The following is a 20,394-nucleotide window of genomic DNA, read 5'->3' on the forward strand; positions in this document are numbered from 1 at the left end:
GACATTATATACATGGTATAATTTTATAAATATTACATATTATATATATAATATTTTATATATATGTATTTTTTTTTTTTTTTTTTTTTTATGTGTAAACTAAGATATATAATATATATATATTATTTTATTTTTTTAAGTGTTAAACAAAATGACAATTTTTTATATATATTCATCTTGATCGGAATAATATTCCAAGTTTGCTTTTTTCAAAAAATATGAATATTTCATATGACAAAAGAAAATAATAAAAATAAGTACATAAAAAGATAATTTATAATTATTTAAAAAAATATATATATGTATATATATATAAAAAAAAAAAAAAAAAAAAAAAAAAAAAAAAAAAAAAAAAGTATAAATATATATAATATATATATTATATATATATATATATATATAATATAATTATTTTCTTAATATTTGATAAAAGAAAAAAATTAAAAAATTTACAATTTGAAAATTGAAGGAGCAAATATATATATATATATATATATATTTTTTTTTTTTTGCTTTTTTATAATTTGATTACTATATATTTTTATTTTATTACGTATATTTTGCTAATAATAAATAATATATATATATATAATTATATTTATATATTTTATATTTTTGATATAATTTTTTTTTTGTAGTTATAATATTATGACATCTTAATATTTTATTTTATTTTATTATATTTTTTGTTATTTTGAACATTTATTAGTGTTCATAAATGTATCTCAAGGAGAATACTTAAAATTTTTATAACATAAAAATAATTTAATTTTATGTTTTATGATATTATATCATATTATGTTATGTATGTGTTCATTTTTTGTGTGTTGAAAGAAACATTATAGCATAAAAAAAGATATACTAACAAAAACAGAAAAAGTAAAAATAAAAAAATCTTTATGATAAAAATAGAAATTTGTACATTCATAAAAAATATATTTACTAATTCTATTTATGATATAATAACTAGTGTATTATATAATGAATAAAGAAATAAAAATATTATATAAAAAAAAAAAAAAATATATATACATATATATATATATAATATATATATAATATATATGTATGTATTTTTTATTTATTGCGTGCTTTTATAAAATTATTTATACATACATACATATATATATTTATATATATGTAGTAGTATATATATCCCTTTTTATGTTTTTTTTTCGTTTGTTCTTTCTAACGAATTAATCCTAGATATAATGTGAATGAAAAGAAGTAATGTAAAATTTTTCCTTTTTCTTTTTTTTATGTTTACATTTTTGAACATACTCTTAAATGCGTTAGACGTTTATTCTATCTTTCATTTTTCTAAACAAGTATTCATCTTGCAGAAATGGATAGATGAATGAATATATAAACATATAAACATATATATATATATATATATAATATATATATTTATTTATTTATATGTTTATATAATTTTTTTATATGCCCATGGAAATATTATACATACATATTTTATATGTTCACACATACATATACATATTTTTTTTTTCATGTTGTAGTATCAAGGTGAGCTCAGACTACACACACAAAGAAAAAAATAAAATAATAAATAAAACAAATAAATAAATAAATAAAACAAACAAACAAATAAACAAATAAATATATTTATATATTTATATATATGTAATATTTTATGGTTTTGTAAAATTCAAAAGATTACATAACAGAGGATTATTTTTTATTTTTATAAAAGGGAAATACCTATCAAGGGTATTATGGAATACAAAACGTATTTAAGGACAGACATAAAATTAAACATAATAATATAAATAAATTAATATAAATATATAAATAAATAAATATATATATGTAAATATATATATATATATATATATATATATATTTGTATGCATATTTGATGTACGCACATATACTAATTTATACATACAAACCATTTTAATGGATCGTTCCTGTAAGGAGTGTAATGTGCGAATCTCGCGGGATTCTGCACATGATGAATACGATAATAAAGATTTGGTACATATATACAGAAAACCCATGATTAATAAAAGCGTTTTTTTAAAAAGGTCCGAAAAAAAGTACCATCCCATAAATAAGCATGTAATAAACTCATATAATATTTTTCCGTATGGAGGAATTTATTATCATGATATTATTATAAAGGATGTGTTAAAGTTTTTTTATAAAAACAATGACAAAAGAAATAGTTATTCTAATTATTTATTACATCCTGAGAGAGAGAGTTCTAATTATGTTTATTTGGGTGCTGGGATTATGAGAGAAGAACAAAATAAAAAGAATAAGGAAAAAAATAAAATGGTTTTTATATTTTTTATTAATGAAATCTTGTTAAAGAGGTTAAGAAGAAATAATTTAAGAAAGAGGAGGATTCGAAGAGTAGGAAAAGGTGAACAAAACGAAAATATAAATATTATTAATAGTAATAATAATAATAATAATAATATTAATTGTAGTAATAATGACCAAATGTATTGCCCATCAAGACAAGGTGATATAAAAGAAGAGGATGGTAATAAAGAAACAAAAAAAAACATAATTAACAATAAATGTAATAATAATAATAATAATAATAATAATAATAATAATGATGAATCATGTTTTGTTAGAAATGTTGAAGAGAACGTAAAAGAAGTAAACAAAAAAAACGTATTATTATCATCATCATCATCGTTGAACAGAAATAAAAATTATGTTAAGGAATATAAAAAAAAAAGAAGCAATATTAAAAGATTACAAGATATAGATAATATTTTAAACGAACAATCAAACAATAAACATACCTTTATAAGAACCAAATCGTCCCTCTTTTATGAAGATATAAAAACGAAAGAAGGAGGAACATGTACCGATGTAAACAGAAATAAGAAAAACACTTCGATGAATTCATTTTTTAGCGATTGGAAAAATATAGAAGAAAATAATACAAACATAATTAATGATATTATTAATGAAGAGATATATGTTAATAAATCGACTACCCTTGATTCGTTATATAACAAAGAAAGTTCGAATGATAGAGAAAGGCTATGTGATAAGAGATCGGGAGGTAAAAAAAGAGATCATTATGAATATGAGTATTATGATGATTATGGTGATGATTATGTTGATGATTATGGTGATGATTGTAGTGATGATTATGGTGATGATTATGGTGATGATTATGGTGATGATTATGGTGATGATTATGGTGATGATTATGGTGATGATTATAGTGATGATTATATTGATGATTATATTGATGATTATAGTGATGATTATAGTGATGATTATATTAATGATTATGGTGATGATTATATTGATAATCATTGTAATAATCATTGTAAACATCTTGAAGAACTACATGGTCAACCTAATAAGGTATACAAAAAAGGGACATATGGTCCTAGCGAGAAACAAAATGTATATACCGATAAGAATAACATTTTTTTGTTAAATATTTTACATCATCAAAATAATGTATATTCCGTTAAATGGAAAGAGAGTTCATATGAAGAATTTTCCATATTAGTTTCAATATGTTATGATGGTTATATGTATATATGGAAAGAGCATATGAATTGTAATAATAAATTTACATTTATATCTATATGTAGAATTTATATTTTATATTTCGAGAATTTAATCCAAAATATTAAATGGTACTGGATTAAGAAAAATGAAGAAAACGAAGAAAATTATAATTTCCTTTTTAATAACAAAAATATAAATTTGTCAAAAAATGAATATTTGATAGTATATGGATCAAAGAATGATTTATTGGATAATAAGGATAATTATTATAATAATTTTATATGTACGCAAAAAAATAAGATGAAAAATTGTATATATTATAATGAATTTAAGAGTAATCATAATAATGATGATCATAATGGCGATCATAATAATGATCTTAATAATGATCATAATAATGATCATAATAATAATTTATATTATAGTGATATAAAAGATTTTATGGTTTTTTCGATATATGGAATTTTCAACATTTATGATAATAATATACATATAAAAAATATATTAAACCATGAAAATATACCTTTACATATTAATTTTAATCATATATTAGATGCAAAATTAGAATACAATCTAATGAATACATCTCTTATATCTGTATATACAGATGATACATATTCGCCTGTTAATGAATATAATATTAAATATGGTAAATGGAAAATTAAAAAAATAATAGATCATTCAATAATAATAAATAATTCTAAAAGCCCGCAACATTTGAATTATATAAATACACAAAATAATAATATCATTAATCATCAATGTTATGATAAAACGTTCTCTCCACTTTCTTATTATATACAAAATAATAAACATCTAAACAATAAACAAAATGATTTTATATTATTTGAAAAACTTTTTAATACCATCAATAATTTAATGCCACCATTCTCAATAAAAATTTCAACGTACAATAAAGATTTTTATAAAATATTTATTAAACCTAGTGATATATGGATTAAAAAAAAAAAAAGTATAAGCATTAGATATTTTGTTGATTATAAAAATCTACTACTCCAACCTTCTCAAAAAAAAAATTATAAACATCATAAACAAAACAATTATCATCATTATCATCATTATCATCATTATCATCGTTATCATAATTTTAATAATATTAAAAAAAACAACAATATGTTCAAATACAAACATATGCAATATGACTTACAATTTAATATATATCATAATATTTTAGTTATACTCAACAAAATTAATAATAAAATGTACCTCTACGATGTTGTAGGGTCATTAAAGAAAAAAAATATAAATAACAACAATAAGAAGAACAAGAAAAAAAAGAAAAATTATTATTCATTTAATCAAGACACAAATATACATACACAACCTTTGGAAAATTCAAATACTTATGAAAATAATATGAATAAAAATAATATCTATGAATATCATATGAATAGTGACATCAACTCTAATCATGTTAATGCTAATCATCTATTAAATAAAAATGTAACTCAAAATATACAATCAACACAGCTATCTAGTAATATCAACACTAATTATGTTCCTCATAGAAACAATAATTTACAAATGTATGAACAAAACAATTTAAATAATCAAACGATATATAATACACAAAGAAATAATAATTTTGTGCTTTCCTCTAACCAATTGGATTATATAAACGAACATAATAATAATGATGCTTGTGGTGACACGAGTTTATATAAAACAAATTCGTGTGGAAAACACAACATAAAATGTAATAAAAGATTACAAAAGAACACACAATTCTACTCACTCATTTGTTGTCTTAATAGTATATATATTGATAATTATTATATTTTAAAATATAAAGGATACGATTTCTTAAATAATAAAACACATTTCATTTATAGTTATGTTTATAAATTTTCGACCTTTTATGACAATGTAAAGAAAAATAAAAATTTATATGTGTCCACTAGCGAAATTTTAGAAAAAAAGCATCTTATCCCTTTAGTATATAAATGTAAAATGATTGAATCATTTGATTCGTTCTTTTTATTATTATGTATCGATAAAAATAAAGAACATGTTTTTGCCCTAAAATCAGAAAAAATGAATATTGTTAATAATATCAAAATGATATGTATATTTGATGATTATTCATCATATATACAACCATTTAATGTAAATAAAAAAAATGATACATTATATAATAAAAATGTAAATACAAAAATAAAATTAGATAATAATATATATATTAATAAAGTGAAATCGGATATATTATTAATAGAAGGACATAAGGAAATAAATATAATCGATTATGTTATAGATGATTTTTATATATATAATAAAAATATAGAACATAATTTATTACTTATTATTAAATATGTATATACTGTACATAAAAATAACAACCTTCATAATAAAAAAAAAAAAAAAGAAATATATTTATTAACCATATCAACAATAGATATATGTAAAGATTCTTTTATCTATCTTAATTTAAAATTAAAAAATATGTTTACTTTTTTTAATCCTATAAAAAATAACAAATTCTTGTTTTCATATTATACCTTGTCTTTTCAAAACATTATACTTTTTGTAACAAATCATAACCTAATATTGAAAGATAAAGGAAATTATAATTTTAACGAGGAATGTGCCTATGATGATAGTGACGAAGATGATGAATATGAAGATGGACATGGTGAATATAAAGAAAGACATGGTGAATATAAAGAAAGACATGGTGAATATAAAGAAAGACATGGTGAATATAAAGAAAGACATGGTGAATATAAAGAAAGTCATGGTGAATATAAAGAAAGACATGGTGAATATAAAGAAAGACATGGTGAATATAAAGATAGACATGGTGAATATAAAGATGATAAAACTCAAAATTGTACATCGAATTATATGTCCATATATAACATTGCAAATAATTATAATGATAATAAAGATTATTCAAGAGAAAAAGTTTTTGAAAAAAATGATCATAGTTTTTTTTTTAAGAGACAAAAAATATACTCCAAGAAGGACAGTATGTCAAACGAAGAATGTGTTGTATTTATAAATAATAGTGATGATGAAAAATATGAAGATACTAATAATATGCACAATGTAAACAAAATAAAGACAAATAACAGCAAAAATGTTACTATCAATAATAATAATATTAATAGTAATAGTAATAAATTTAGTAATTTTATTAGTAGAGCTTTTAATACATCCCATACCTTTAGTGATAAACATAATTCTAATTCGAAAGAATCAAATAAAAACAAACAAACAAACAGTGGATGTACCACTCGTAAAAACAAAAATGCTGTTAATTTATACTTTTTGTGTACTAAGAAAGGATCTGTTGTCCATTTCATGCAAATTCAAAATATTTTAAAACTTGTAAATATTCTTTTATATAATTCTTATATTCTTTTTATTACCAATAAAAACATACATATCTTAAATTTAAATAATCTTTATAATAACTTAATTTATCAAGAAAAAGTAAATCATTTCAAACTAAATAAAAGTTATTCTAATGTTAATGAATTAACTCATACAATTAATCAAGAAAATGTTTTGTCCAAATCGGAAAAACAATCAAATTGGCTAGTTACGTTTTCTTTTCCTGACTTGTTAAGGGGAAAAACAACACAAATTTATATGACCAGTGCAGGTAAAAAAAATGTGCATTTTATAGTGATTAGTTTTATGCTAATGGATCAAGGTGTGTATGATATGTCTGATAAAATGAATAGAAACGAATTATATGGAAATGAAGAAATTGTTAGAAAGTATAATAAAAATTATGGAAATGATTTTTGTTATAAATCAGTTGTATTATATAACAATGCATGTGATGATGAAGAGTGGAATATTTTAAAATATGAGAACAATAATATTTTTATATATTCGAAGAATTCCCTTTTTTTGTATGGTAACAAATTGTTGATATTAAAAGATGTAAGGCGGAGGGAAGATCAATGTGTGTGTGTAGGTAATTATAATGATGACAATATGGGAGAAAAGCAAAGTTCAGAAATAGATAATAAATCAAAACATTATCTAGCATCAAGAAAAGAGAAAAGAATAGAAGAATATTATTTAAAAAAAACAGAAAATATTTCTTTAAATAACAAAATAAAATTTTATGAAATAAATTTATTGAAGAAGTTTAAAAAGCATATATTAAACTTATATAAATTGGATGTATTAAATGGCGATGATTATAAAGAAGAAGGTATATTAAAAGAAAAAGGAAAAAATAAAGAAACTGTAATAAAAAGTGTAAATAATATGAATAAAATATATAGTGTGAATAACTTTCATTATAACAATACAAAATTAGTTTTTTATCATCCAATATTACTTTTAAATTATATTAAGATGGGTTTATTTTCACATGTACATTTATCCTTAAAGTTACTTTTGCATATATTATTAAATATATTTTATAAAGAAAAAACAACATATAATATTAAAAAGAATTGTGCATTACGTTTTGTTATGGAAAACAAAAAATTAGAGATGACACATTATAATTATCAAGACATTTGTTGTAGTGTACAGAAAAGTCAGTTTTTATACGACCTCAATTTTATTCATGGTGAGATATATAACCTTTATAAAAATAAGAAAGAAAGTTTATATAGTTCCAACAATTTACCTAGGGACGATAAAAATTATTTAACAAAGGAAAAATTAGAACAAAAGGACCAGGAGAAAGAAAATAAAGATAAGTCGATTTATTTGTTTGAAAATGAATCTATTTCGTTAGATGATTTTAATTTAAATTCTGATTCGGATGATGATAATAATGATAATAATAAGGAAGAGGCAGAAAAAAAAAATAACAAAATGAATAACAATAATAATAATAATAATAATAATAATAAAAATAAAGATTACGATGATGATGATGATGATGATAATTCCCTATTAAGTGACGATGAAGATAAACCATCAGAGTTATCAAACCCTGATAATAATTATAATAATGACGAAAAAAAATTAAAAGAATATTTAAAATATTCCAATGTAATAAATTATGAATTAAGTATAGAAGAAATCAAAATGTTACAAATTTTATTGTTACATATAAATGTGCCTCGTTTAAATAATTTTTTCCAGCTAATATTATATTGCATGCTAAATGCGTTTTATTATAATATGGATTATGTGTGTGAAGAAGCCCAAAAGTACATAAATAAAGAAAATAAGGAAAACTCGGATGATGATAATTATAATAATGAAATCTATAGTGATAATGACCATCACCATAATGATGATAATCAAAATGATGATGAAGAAAAAAAAGGATATAAGATATGTCATTGTGAGCATTTCAATTTTAATTTACAGAAGGAAAAAATAACATATGAAAATATTCATATATATGAATATATAAACAATATTAATAATAATGATCTTGTGAATAATATTAATTATGAGGACAAAAACTTATTATGTATCAACTTGAATAAGAATAATTTGTCTAGCTGTTTATTATTTTTTTTCCGTTTTTATATAAATTGTTTAATGTTATTAAATATTAATATAGATATAGATTATGAATATGTGCATCTATTTCATTTTATAAGTATAGAAGATGTAGGAAAAGAAATTTATAAGTATGCAGAAAATATATTGACTCACTATACTCATTATTTTGATATTTCTGTTAATGAAGACGATTTGTTTAGTATCAACTTGTTTAATAAAAAAACTTATTGTGATAACATAAAAAATGATCACATAAAATATGATAACATAAAATATGATAACATAAAGAGGGATGACATAAAGAAGGATAACATAAAATGGGATAATAAAGTAAAAATAATACCATTGATTAAAAAAAAAAAACATAATATTAATTCCTTCTGTGCTACATCCCCTTTAAACAATAAAAAAGATAATACATATGACACACTTGATGAGCTTTCTAATAAGAAGGAGAATAATAATAACAATAGTAATTATTACGATTTTGAAGGATATATTAAAAATAATAAAATTATAGAATTAAATAATATATTTTTAGAAAAAATACACAAATCAGATATAATTTTGGAATATGTTTTAAAGTACAATTTGTTTATATTTTTTAAGAGATTACAGTTATTTTATTTTATGAATACGAAAAAAGATTTATTGTTTATTTATGACATATTATTAAATAGAACAATCAAAAAAATTAATACGATAAATATTGAAGATAAAGAAAAGCAAAATGAATTAAATGAATGTATGGACTTTCTGGCGTTATTATATATAGCAAAAAATGAAAAATCGAAATTGATGTTATTTTATAAAATAAAAAAACAAAATAAAATATATGATTTCTTATCAAATAATTTTAAAACAGAAAGATGGTTGAAAGCACTTATGAACAATGCATATAAATTAATGCAAATAAAAAGATATTATCTAGCTACAGCATTTTTTATATTATCAGGAGATATAAAAGATGCAATAGATGTAATACATCAATATTTACAAGATGCACAATTAAGTATTTTTCTTATAAGGTTAATTAATATTTCGTATAATGTCTCTACTCATGAAAATAAAAAAAATGATAATATAAATGGTGACAAAATAAATGGTGACAAAATAAGTGGTGACAAAATAAATGGTGACAAAATAAGTGGTGACAAAATAAATGGTGACAAAATAAATGGTGACAAAATAAATGGTGACAAAATAAATGGTGACAAAATAAATGGTGACAAAATAAATGGTGACAATATAAATGGTGACCAAATAAATGGTGACAAAATAAATAGTAACAATTTTATGGAGACCTCGAGTACACCTCAAGGTTTTATATCAAATAATATAAGCCCCATATCATCCAATTTAGCTGTCTTTTCAAATTCACCTATTAATAGTAATTCTGTTCATGAAAAAAAAAATGACGACGAACAAAATGATACTACACATATTCAAAACAAAAAGGAATGCTTATCCTCATCATTAATTACACACTCTGTTAGTTACATAAACAAGGATAGTGTTGATGTTTTAAATATTCATATGAAGAGAGAAGAAACTAATATGTTATCAACAATTAATAGAGATCTTGGAAATGATATGGTCAAGGATAAAAAAGAAAGTACATATGATGAAAGGGGGGAGACACCTGAGTTAGTACAAACAAACGAAAATTTTATATACAAATATTTGAACTATATTTTAAATGAAAAAATAAAAGATGATGTAGATAATAACCATATGAGTGATACGAATCTTTTAAATAATAAAGAAAAATATAATTACATATATAAACGTGGTGATAGTAATAAAAATATGTCTTTTTATATTTTAAAACATATTATGTTAGGAGATCTGGAAAAGGTATATTATACATGTGAGAAAAAAAAGGTTACCAATTTTTTTTATTTATTATTAAAGAATGTAATAAAAGAGATACTTATAAGTAACAATATAATAAAAATACCAATCCAAAATAATAACAACAATAACAACCACGATAATAATAATATTGGTTATTTGGTTGGGGGGGGAGGAAAAAATTTTATAGATGAAGAGGTAAATATTGTAAAATGTAACGAAAAATATAAAGACGTTCATAATATCAATATGAACAATGTAAAAATATATAAAAGTGAATTGTATTTATATTCTATAAATTTATTTGATGCAGGATTATATAATTTGTCTTTTGTCTTTTATTTTCTTTTCTTTTATTATATAAAGGCATATAATTTAAATAAAATATATGATAGATATAAATATTTTTTTATGTTATATTCAGAGATGTATTTGGAAAAATATTTATTCTCTATCCCGTTCCTATTTTCATCTATATTTACTTTTCCTCATATTTTGAAATACTCAAAGAGGGTAGATGTAAAGGAAGGCATTGATCAAATAAAAAAAAATAATAGTAATAATAATAATAATAATAATAATAACATGATGATGATGGTGATGACCGATAAAAATAAATATGATACTTATAAATACAATACTCCTTTTTTTAAGACTTACGACTTATTAAATAAGGATAATATAATAATTATAAACAACAATGAAGAGAGAGGAGAACGTATTGATTTTGTATATTCCTTAAACGTATTTTCAAGAATTATAAATGGACTATTCATATTAATAAGAAATAATGATGATACTAATAATATGGTCAATAAAGTAACTTACAATAATAATAATAATAATAATAATAATTATTATTATAATAGCATATATGATCATCTTATGGATATTCTCTTTATCAAACGGAATGAAGGACATGATGATAATTATAAAAACTACATTAATGAAGAATATAAAAATAACAGTGATTTATTAGATATTCATGAATTTAATAAATATAATAAAAACCAAGAGATAATAATAAATTGGAAGAAGGAGATAAATTGTATTTTTAATCTGTTGAATAAATTAACATATTTAAAAATAAGAGATATATCAGAAAATAAAATTAATTTAAATTATTTCCTGATAAATCTTTTAAGCAAAATATGGGGAATCAGTAGACATAAGAAAAAGATGTTCCTTAGTAAAAAAAATAAAAACATGAACACAAAGAAAAGAAATATAAACGAAAATAATATTATACATCATGAAGAAGATATAAATGTAATAAGAAATGTAAATAATAAAGATAATGTTTGTATAAGAACAAATAAAATAAATAATAAATTTCATCATCAAAATGGTATTTATGATGATAATAATAATAATAATAATATTATGATTAGTTTCCAACCATTATTTGATGTAATATTATGTGATAATAATAATAATAATAATAAAAAGAAGAAAAAAAAAATTAAGATATATTATTATTATACAGCATTAAATAAATATAAAATAATATTAACACATTTATTTTTTTATTTCTTTCATTTATACATGAAAAATTATAATGAAGAATATATAATGTTTCTTTTAATAAATTATATTATCTCTATACAATTTTTATATATAACGGATGTGGTAAATATATTATTAAATTTTTTTCAACAAAAAAAAAAAAAAAAAAAATCATTAGTTGCATTACATATTGCTTTCTTACAAATCATATTATTTCGTTTAACTATGAGCAACTTTTTTGTTTATTACAATGAAAAAAGAAAAAAGGAAACTTGTATGGATATGATACAATATTTCGATAAAAAAAAAATAATAAATAATTCTAACACATACAAAAATAATAATATTAATACTATTAATAATGATAATAATTATTATTATGTGGGAAATATTAATGATGAACAAGGTAAGCTATCCATTGTAAAACCATCTATTTATTTAGAAAAAGATATAAATATATATAACATAAAAGAAGTTGTAAACAGAAAATATTTTACATATTATATACATCTCATAGATTTATTCTTATGCTATATAAGTATACTTATTTTATGCTTTACCATTTTAAAAAAATATTATAATTTCTTTGATTATAATGGGGTATATATAGACAAAAGTAATAGTATGAAAAAAAAAATCAAGGGGAACAGAAAAAAAAAAAAAAACTTAAAAAAACTGTACTATGTATTATATGTATTTCTTAAAAAAATTAAAAAAATTAATTGGAATATTGAAAGTGTGTATAAGAGAAATGTAAGTGTAACAAGTGCTTTTTCGAAATTTATTGAAAGTTATTATGTTATAAAAGTTGGAAAAAAGGAAAGAAAACAAAAAAAAAAAATAATAAAAAAAAAAAATTATAAAAAAAGAAATAATAATGATGATAATAACAACAACAATAATAATAATAATAACAATAATAATAATAACAACAATAATAATAATAATAACAATAATAATAATAACAACAATAATAATAATAGTAGTACATGTAATAATGATAGTCATTTTTATATGAGTAACAATCCGTGTGATGGTAAGAACACAAATTTTGATGAAGATAAAAAACAAATTAAGTTAAAACATAAAACGTCCATATCCACAAAAAAGAAACTCATTAAAAATAGCATAAATAACATATGTGCTCAGATAAGTATAAAATCTTGTGAATATCTTCAAAAAAAAAAACGGCCTTCAGATTACATGTTTGAAAAGTTTTGTATTATAAATATATTTTTATCAGTGTTTGAATTTCTTATAGGAAATTTTCATATATTTGCTTATAAATCTAATGTATTTATTCCTAATACCATGAACATAAAAAAAGGAGACCTTCGAAAAGAAAAGGTTCACAATAAATCTAGTGTTCAAAATAATAATAAATATAAAACTAATATTGTATTAGATGATGTACATACAAATATGTTAATAGATGATATACATACAAATATATTAAAAGATAAATTACAAATTAATCATATTAATAATCAGAATACCCATTTTTTTTACTATCATATATATACGTTATTACTTTGTATAGATAATTTATCTATACATATGAATAATTTTATTTATTGTAAGATGAAGATGTTATTATATAACTCAGCATATAATATTAAGAATACGTTACTTACATTTTTATCTTTCCCATTTTTTTTTAGTAAATTAAAAGTTAAACCAAATTATATTAAATGCGAACATTTTATAGATTCTCACATTTCTTCATTCTTTCATAAACATTTATATTTAATATGGAAATTACAAAATTGTACCTATCGCTCATTCTTGTTATTTTTTAATGAAGAGTTTTATAACTTCAATGATTATATAAATGATAAATTGTTGAGCTACAGAAATTTAATTAACAAAATAAATATTAATCAAAGGAACGATAATTTTTGTAAACATAGTCATGAAGATGAGCATAACATCTATGATAAAAAGAAAAACGGAAATAATAATCATAATAATAATGATCATAATGATCATAATGATCATAATGATCATAATAAGAAAAAGTATGATAATAATTATGATAATAAAAATATTATTGACCCTAGTTATAATTACAATAATAATAATGAGAATCACTCACTACAATCTAATAAAATATCAGACAATATGAAAGACCCAGGAAATACATACGATAACAAAAATAGAAAATACAAGGATGATAGAAACCATGTGAAAGAAAAAGATAAAAGAAAAAAAAAAAAAGAAAAAGAAAAAAACATAATAAAAGAAGAATCTCCACTTTTTAATAACACGGTCATGAACAATAATTCTGGGAACAATAATTATAATAATATTCATCATTGTGATAATACAAGTGATGCTTATATTAATTCTTATAAAAATGAATACAAAAAATTTTATGATTTATATAACAGAGGATTTAAATTAACGGAAAAAGATTATATACTAATACCTAATGTATGTATAGAAAAAACAAATATAGCTTGTAATCATTCAAACTTCCTTTTTAAAAAATCAAAAAGTTATGAAAAATTTGCTTCCTTTACTTCAAAAATTAACTTTTTAAAAAAATTTAAAAAAAATTATGTAAAGGCAAATTTTATCAAATGTAAAGAGAAAAAAAAAAAAAAAAAAAAAAAAAAAAATGTTCCTCAGAATAATTACAAGAATCATCAGGAACAAAATTATAATTCCTATTATTCTATAGATTACGATAACTTATTTAAAATGTCTAGTTATACATCAAGTGTTTTATCGAACCCAAATTCAGATGATGAATACATAGAGAATGATGACCATTATCATGATCATAATGTTAAGGTTGAGCGAACGGATATATATAATTATGATGGTTATTATAATAATATATATAAAGGAAATAATAATAATAATAATAATGATGATGATCATAATAATGATAATTATAATGATAATTATAATGATAATATTTTTCACTGCTATGAAAAAAAAAAAAAAAATAATAGACACACATCCATATTTCGTCAAAATAATAAAAAGTTACCACATGTTATTCCATTATCTCTACTTTTCTACAATTTTAATGAAAAATATTTTATGGAAAAAAATAAAGTCGATCAATCTAATAGTACTATTTTATATATACATAAAAAAAACAAAATAAAAAAAATATGTATCCTGGATCATTTGAAGAAGCTAAATAAAAAATGTAAATTTATTAATTATATATCGTACAATGATATAGAATATGATAATAAGTACATAAGTAAGAAAAAAAAAAAAAAAATTATATTAAATGAAGGATATAATAATGAAATAAATAAAAAATCCAAAAACCATTCTTCCATGATAAATACAAGTAATAAAACAATTGTAAGTAGCGATATACATAATACATCTAACATTTTACCACAATTTATTTTCCAAAATAGAGAATCACAAGCAGATGCACATATAGAACCCAAAAATGAAAACATTCAAAATGGAAAACCACACATTCTTCAATTACAAAAAAGGTCTTTAGGTTCAGATAGTATATATGATGAAAATGGAAATATAAATGAACAAAATTTTAATGTAAGTAATACCATAGAAGAAGAAGGAGAAGGAGAAGGAGAAGAAGAAGAAGAAGGAGAAGGAAATAATCAAAATAGGAATGATCATAATAATGATGCTAGATTAAATCATGAACAAAATGATTTAGTAAAAGAGGAGAAAGAAAATATGAACAAAATAATGATACATAATAATAACAAAAATAATCATAACAAAAAAAATCAAAAAGTTTTTCTAGATATTAATATGAATAAATTATTATATATATATAAATGCATGCACATACAATGTATGCATAACCTAACACCTTTATGTTCCTTCCTAAATACATTTGTACCTAATGATTATAGTATAACCAATTTTTTTCATAATACATATAACAATTATTTTGTGAATAATATATTTTTCCATAATTTTTTTTACACATATGATAATAGTTTAACATTATTATTGAATTCTAATAATATGAATTCGTTACATTATCATAATGATATAATATCCCATGTGGATTATGGAAACGAGCACGACGTTTATAAGAATAATAGTTATGCACCAGGTGGGTTCAAAAGCGCAGGCGCAGATGAAAATTTAAGAAAAAAGTCGTCTAAGGGAAGAAATAAAAATAAAATAAATAATCATATGGATGATAATTACAATAATGGGGCCAATATTTACAATAATGGGGACAATATTTACAATAATGGGGACAATATTTACAATAATGGGGACAATATTTACAATAATTTTGATTTGTCTAGTGGATATGAAAAAAAAGAACATTTTAATAATTTACATACTGATAAAGAAAAATACGAGATAGAAAAAAGCAAAAATATAAAAAGTGTAGGAATAAATAATAAATATAATAATAACATGAATGCATATGATGAAATAAAAAACAATTTGATTATCTCCAAGACAGCTGAAAAATATATGGAAATGTTACTATTATTATTATATAATAACATGCGTTTATATGATAAAGATAAAATAAATGATACAAATAATACGAAGAAGAATGAATTTAGATATTTTTTTGAATATATAGATAAAAATATAAATAGTTGTATAAGAAAAAAATATAATTTTATAAATCAGTTATCAGATGAACAACGAAATATATCTTTTTTTAAAACAGGTGGAATAATATCTCATCCATTTTTACCCTTCTTTGCATTAATACATATAAATAATAACGAAAAAAATATGAATGAACAAATTATAGATAAAGAAAAATTTCAAATTAAATTTTGTAGATTCACAGATAATTATGATGATATATCTTATAAATATGGAAGTATTACAAGTATGACATGGAATGATTCTGGTAATTTATTAATGGTTTCTGATGACGAAGGGTATTTATATATATATAATATTTTCTTAGGAAATTTTATATGGACCAAAACCAAAGAACGAGCTTTATACAAAAAGAACCTGACCAGTTCATCAAAAAATGCATCGAAAGAAACAAAAAATAAGGATATACCGAATGTTACCAATGATAATACTTGTAGTGTTAAATGTGTAAGTGATTATCGTCAAGAAGAAAAAGAACGTGGACAACATTATAAAGGTAGGAAGGATGATCAAGAGACTTATGAGGAGGAATATGATGAAGAAAGTGAACAGGATGATTATTACGATGATGATTATTATGATGACGATTATTACGATGATGATTATTATGATGATGATTATTATGATGACAATTCCTATAATGACAATTCCTATGATGACAATTCCTATGATGACAATTCCTATGATGATGAAAAAAAAATGAATAAAAAATCACTTCCTTACAACAAAACACAAAAGAGATACCAAAGAAAGGACAAGAATAACAAACTTCGAAATTTTTTTAAAGAGAACATATTAAAAAAGAAAAAAAAGTATATGATGGAAAAAGAGACGAAAGATATGATATATATGAAAAATATGAGAAAGTTACATATTATGAGAATAAAAAGAAGAAGAAAAAAATTAAATAAAAAAAAAGGATATATTATAAAAGAAGCTATGTGTGTAATAAAATTACATGATCAAATTATTGATATTAAATATTTAAATGATAATAACTTTTATATAATATCTATTGGAAAAGGTGTTAATAAAAAGTGTTTAAACAATAACACTGTCTTTATAAATTCGTATTTTATGAAAAGTCAAGAAAATCATATGAACAAGGAAAAAACCGAAACACCAAGAAACTGTAATATATATAAGGAAAATATGATGAATATGAAATCTTTTATGGATGATAATAAATATTCAAACAATATGATGAGTAGTCCTTATATACAATATGTTAATAATTTAACAATATCAAATAATAATAATAATAATAATGATAGTAATAATAATACAGTATATGATAAAAAAAAACAAAAAGATGATCAAGAAGAAAATGAACTTCAAAAAATTAATGATACAAATACAAATATATATGAAGTACAAGATAAAACACAAAATACTCATCATATTATTCCTACCAATTTAAATAATAATAATAATAATAATAAGGAGAATATAACAATTCAAAATGATGAGAAGATACATCAAGTTAAAACATCACATGTACATAATAATAGCACAAATGTTATTCAAGGAATAAATGAAAAAAATGCTATATTAGACAATTTTAATATAACAAAAAAAAAAAACAAAATGTACACAACCAAAAATAATGATACTAGTAATAATAATAATAATAATAATTACTATAACAATAATAACCATGTTGATACCTTTTTAAATCAACATGTTTTAAAATCGAAAAAATCCTACTTTAAATCACGGTTTTTTTATTTTGATTCATCCAATATTATACCCATGAAATTTTTTAAAAAAAATAAAAAATTACAAGAACAAAATGATATACTTGACAATATATGTATTTGTATTTGGGATATGTGTTCTATACTAACCAATGAAGAAAAACAATATTTAAAAAATAAAAATGTAGAAATGAATACAAATGAAAATGTGAATAATAAAACCGAATCAAAAAAAATGAAGAAAAAAAAATCGGTTATATTACATCCATCATTAGTTTGTGTTATTAGTAATTTATCAAAATATTATATTAATAATGAAAATATAAAAAATATGAATTCTTATAATAATAATAATAATAATAATATAAATCTTTATAATAATAATAATAATAATAATAATAATAATTGTATTACTAGTTTTTCTGTATGGACCTCAACCTTTACAAATTACATGTACAAATCAGTGTGTCCTTTTGAAAAACAAAATAGTATGCCATTAAATGAAGTAGGAAAAAATTCTACTGAATTATCTGAACCTCCTAAAAAAAAAAGTATATTCTGGAGTTTGTTTAAAAATAAAATACATTCTGATCATTTTTCACAAGATGCATATATTTTTTATGGTGATCAACTAGGATATATTCACTTAATTCATCTTCAACTACATAGAGAGATTTACTGCTTTAAGCCTTTTGATTTTCCAATTTTTAAAATATTTATAACTACCAATATGTGTACGAAGTTATTGATATTGGCAGAGGACAGGGTAAGCATATATTAAAACCCACAAAAGCAGTGCAAAATATATATATATATATATATACATAATATTTATTTTATATGTTTATTCATATATAATATGTTCATATATACATATATACATATGTTCATATATATATATATATATATATACATATATTCATATATAATATGTTCATATATAATATGTTCATATTATCACATATTTGTTTTATTTCCACACATTTGTTATATTACCTTTTTGTCCTTTTTTTCAGCTGAAAATTTACGAAATCCTCCCGGGGCTTCAAGTGGTTTTCATCAAAGAAATCGAAATAAAACATGATGTAAGCCCCAAGAAATGCATATGTGAAGAAAAAATTCATGAACTAAAAGAAAGAAGGAAAAAAGAAGAACATGAAAATGAAGGAATTTCTATTTTTAACCTCTCTTATTTTTTATCATCAAATTATCATAAAAAACAAAGTAATACAAGAAGTGATGAAAAAATGAATTCATCATATAATTATTCATATAATCGTATGCCATCTGATAATAACAAAAGTAATAATTTATTAAATGGATCAGCACAAAATGTTAATACAAACGATTCGAAAAAAACAGTACAATTATATTCTTTCCAAAAAAATGATAAGAAAAAAGAAAAAAACACAAACTCTTCTTTTAATTCAATATCTCATTTAAAAAGTCCAAGTGAAAATAGTGAAGAAATGGATATTCATAGTGATAAAGAAGGATATCAAAGTGTTATTATAGGAGGAATCAATTTTGGATATTTAGGATTTAACTTTTCCAAGTTTATGAATAATAAAAAAAAAATAACAATAATTGATGCATATTTGTTATCTACAACACATTTAGTAACCATATCGAATAATGGAACCATTGCCCTCATAAAAATATGATCATAACACCTCCACACAAATAAATATAACATATATATTATATTATATTAACATTTTAAATTAATATGAAAAAATAAAGAAATGTTTTCCCAACATACTGCAAATATATAATATATATA

General features: G+C 20.7%; 1 protein-coding gene across 1 annotated transcript; it reads left to right on the top strand.

Annotated features, from left to right (window-relative positions):
* Window positions 1-1,920: 1,920 nt before the first annotated feature.
* On the top strand, window positions 1,921-20,275 carry PF3D7_0804500 (conserved Plasmodium membrane protein, unknown function; the record flags this gene model as incomplete). Its single annotated transcript, XM_024473153.1, has 2 exons — window positions 1,921-19,377; window positions 19,628-20,275. The coding sequence occupies 2 exons, from the start codon at window positions 1,921-1,923 to the stop codon at window positions 20,273-20,275; spliced, it is 18,105 nt and encodes a 6,034-aa protein (XP_024329058.1).
* Window positions 20,276-20,394: the final 119 nt, after the last annotated feature.

This window comes from Plasmodium falciparum (genome assembly GCF_000002765.6).
Source record: "Plasmodium falciparum 3D7 genome assembly, chromosome: 8".
In the NCBI taxonomy this organism is placed as follows: Eukaryota; Apicomplexa; class Aconoidasida; order Haemosporida; family Plasmodiidae; genus Plasmodium; species Plasmodium falciparum.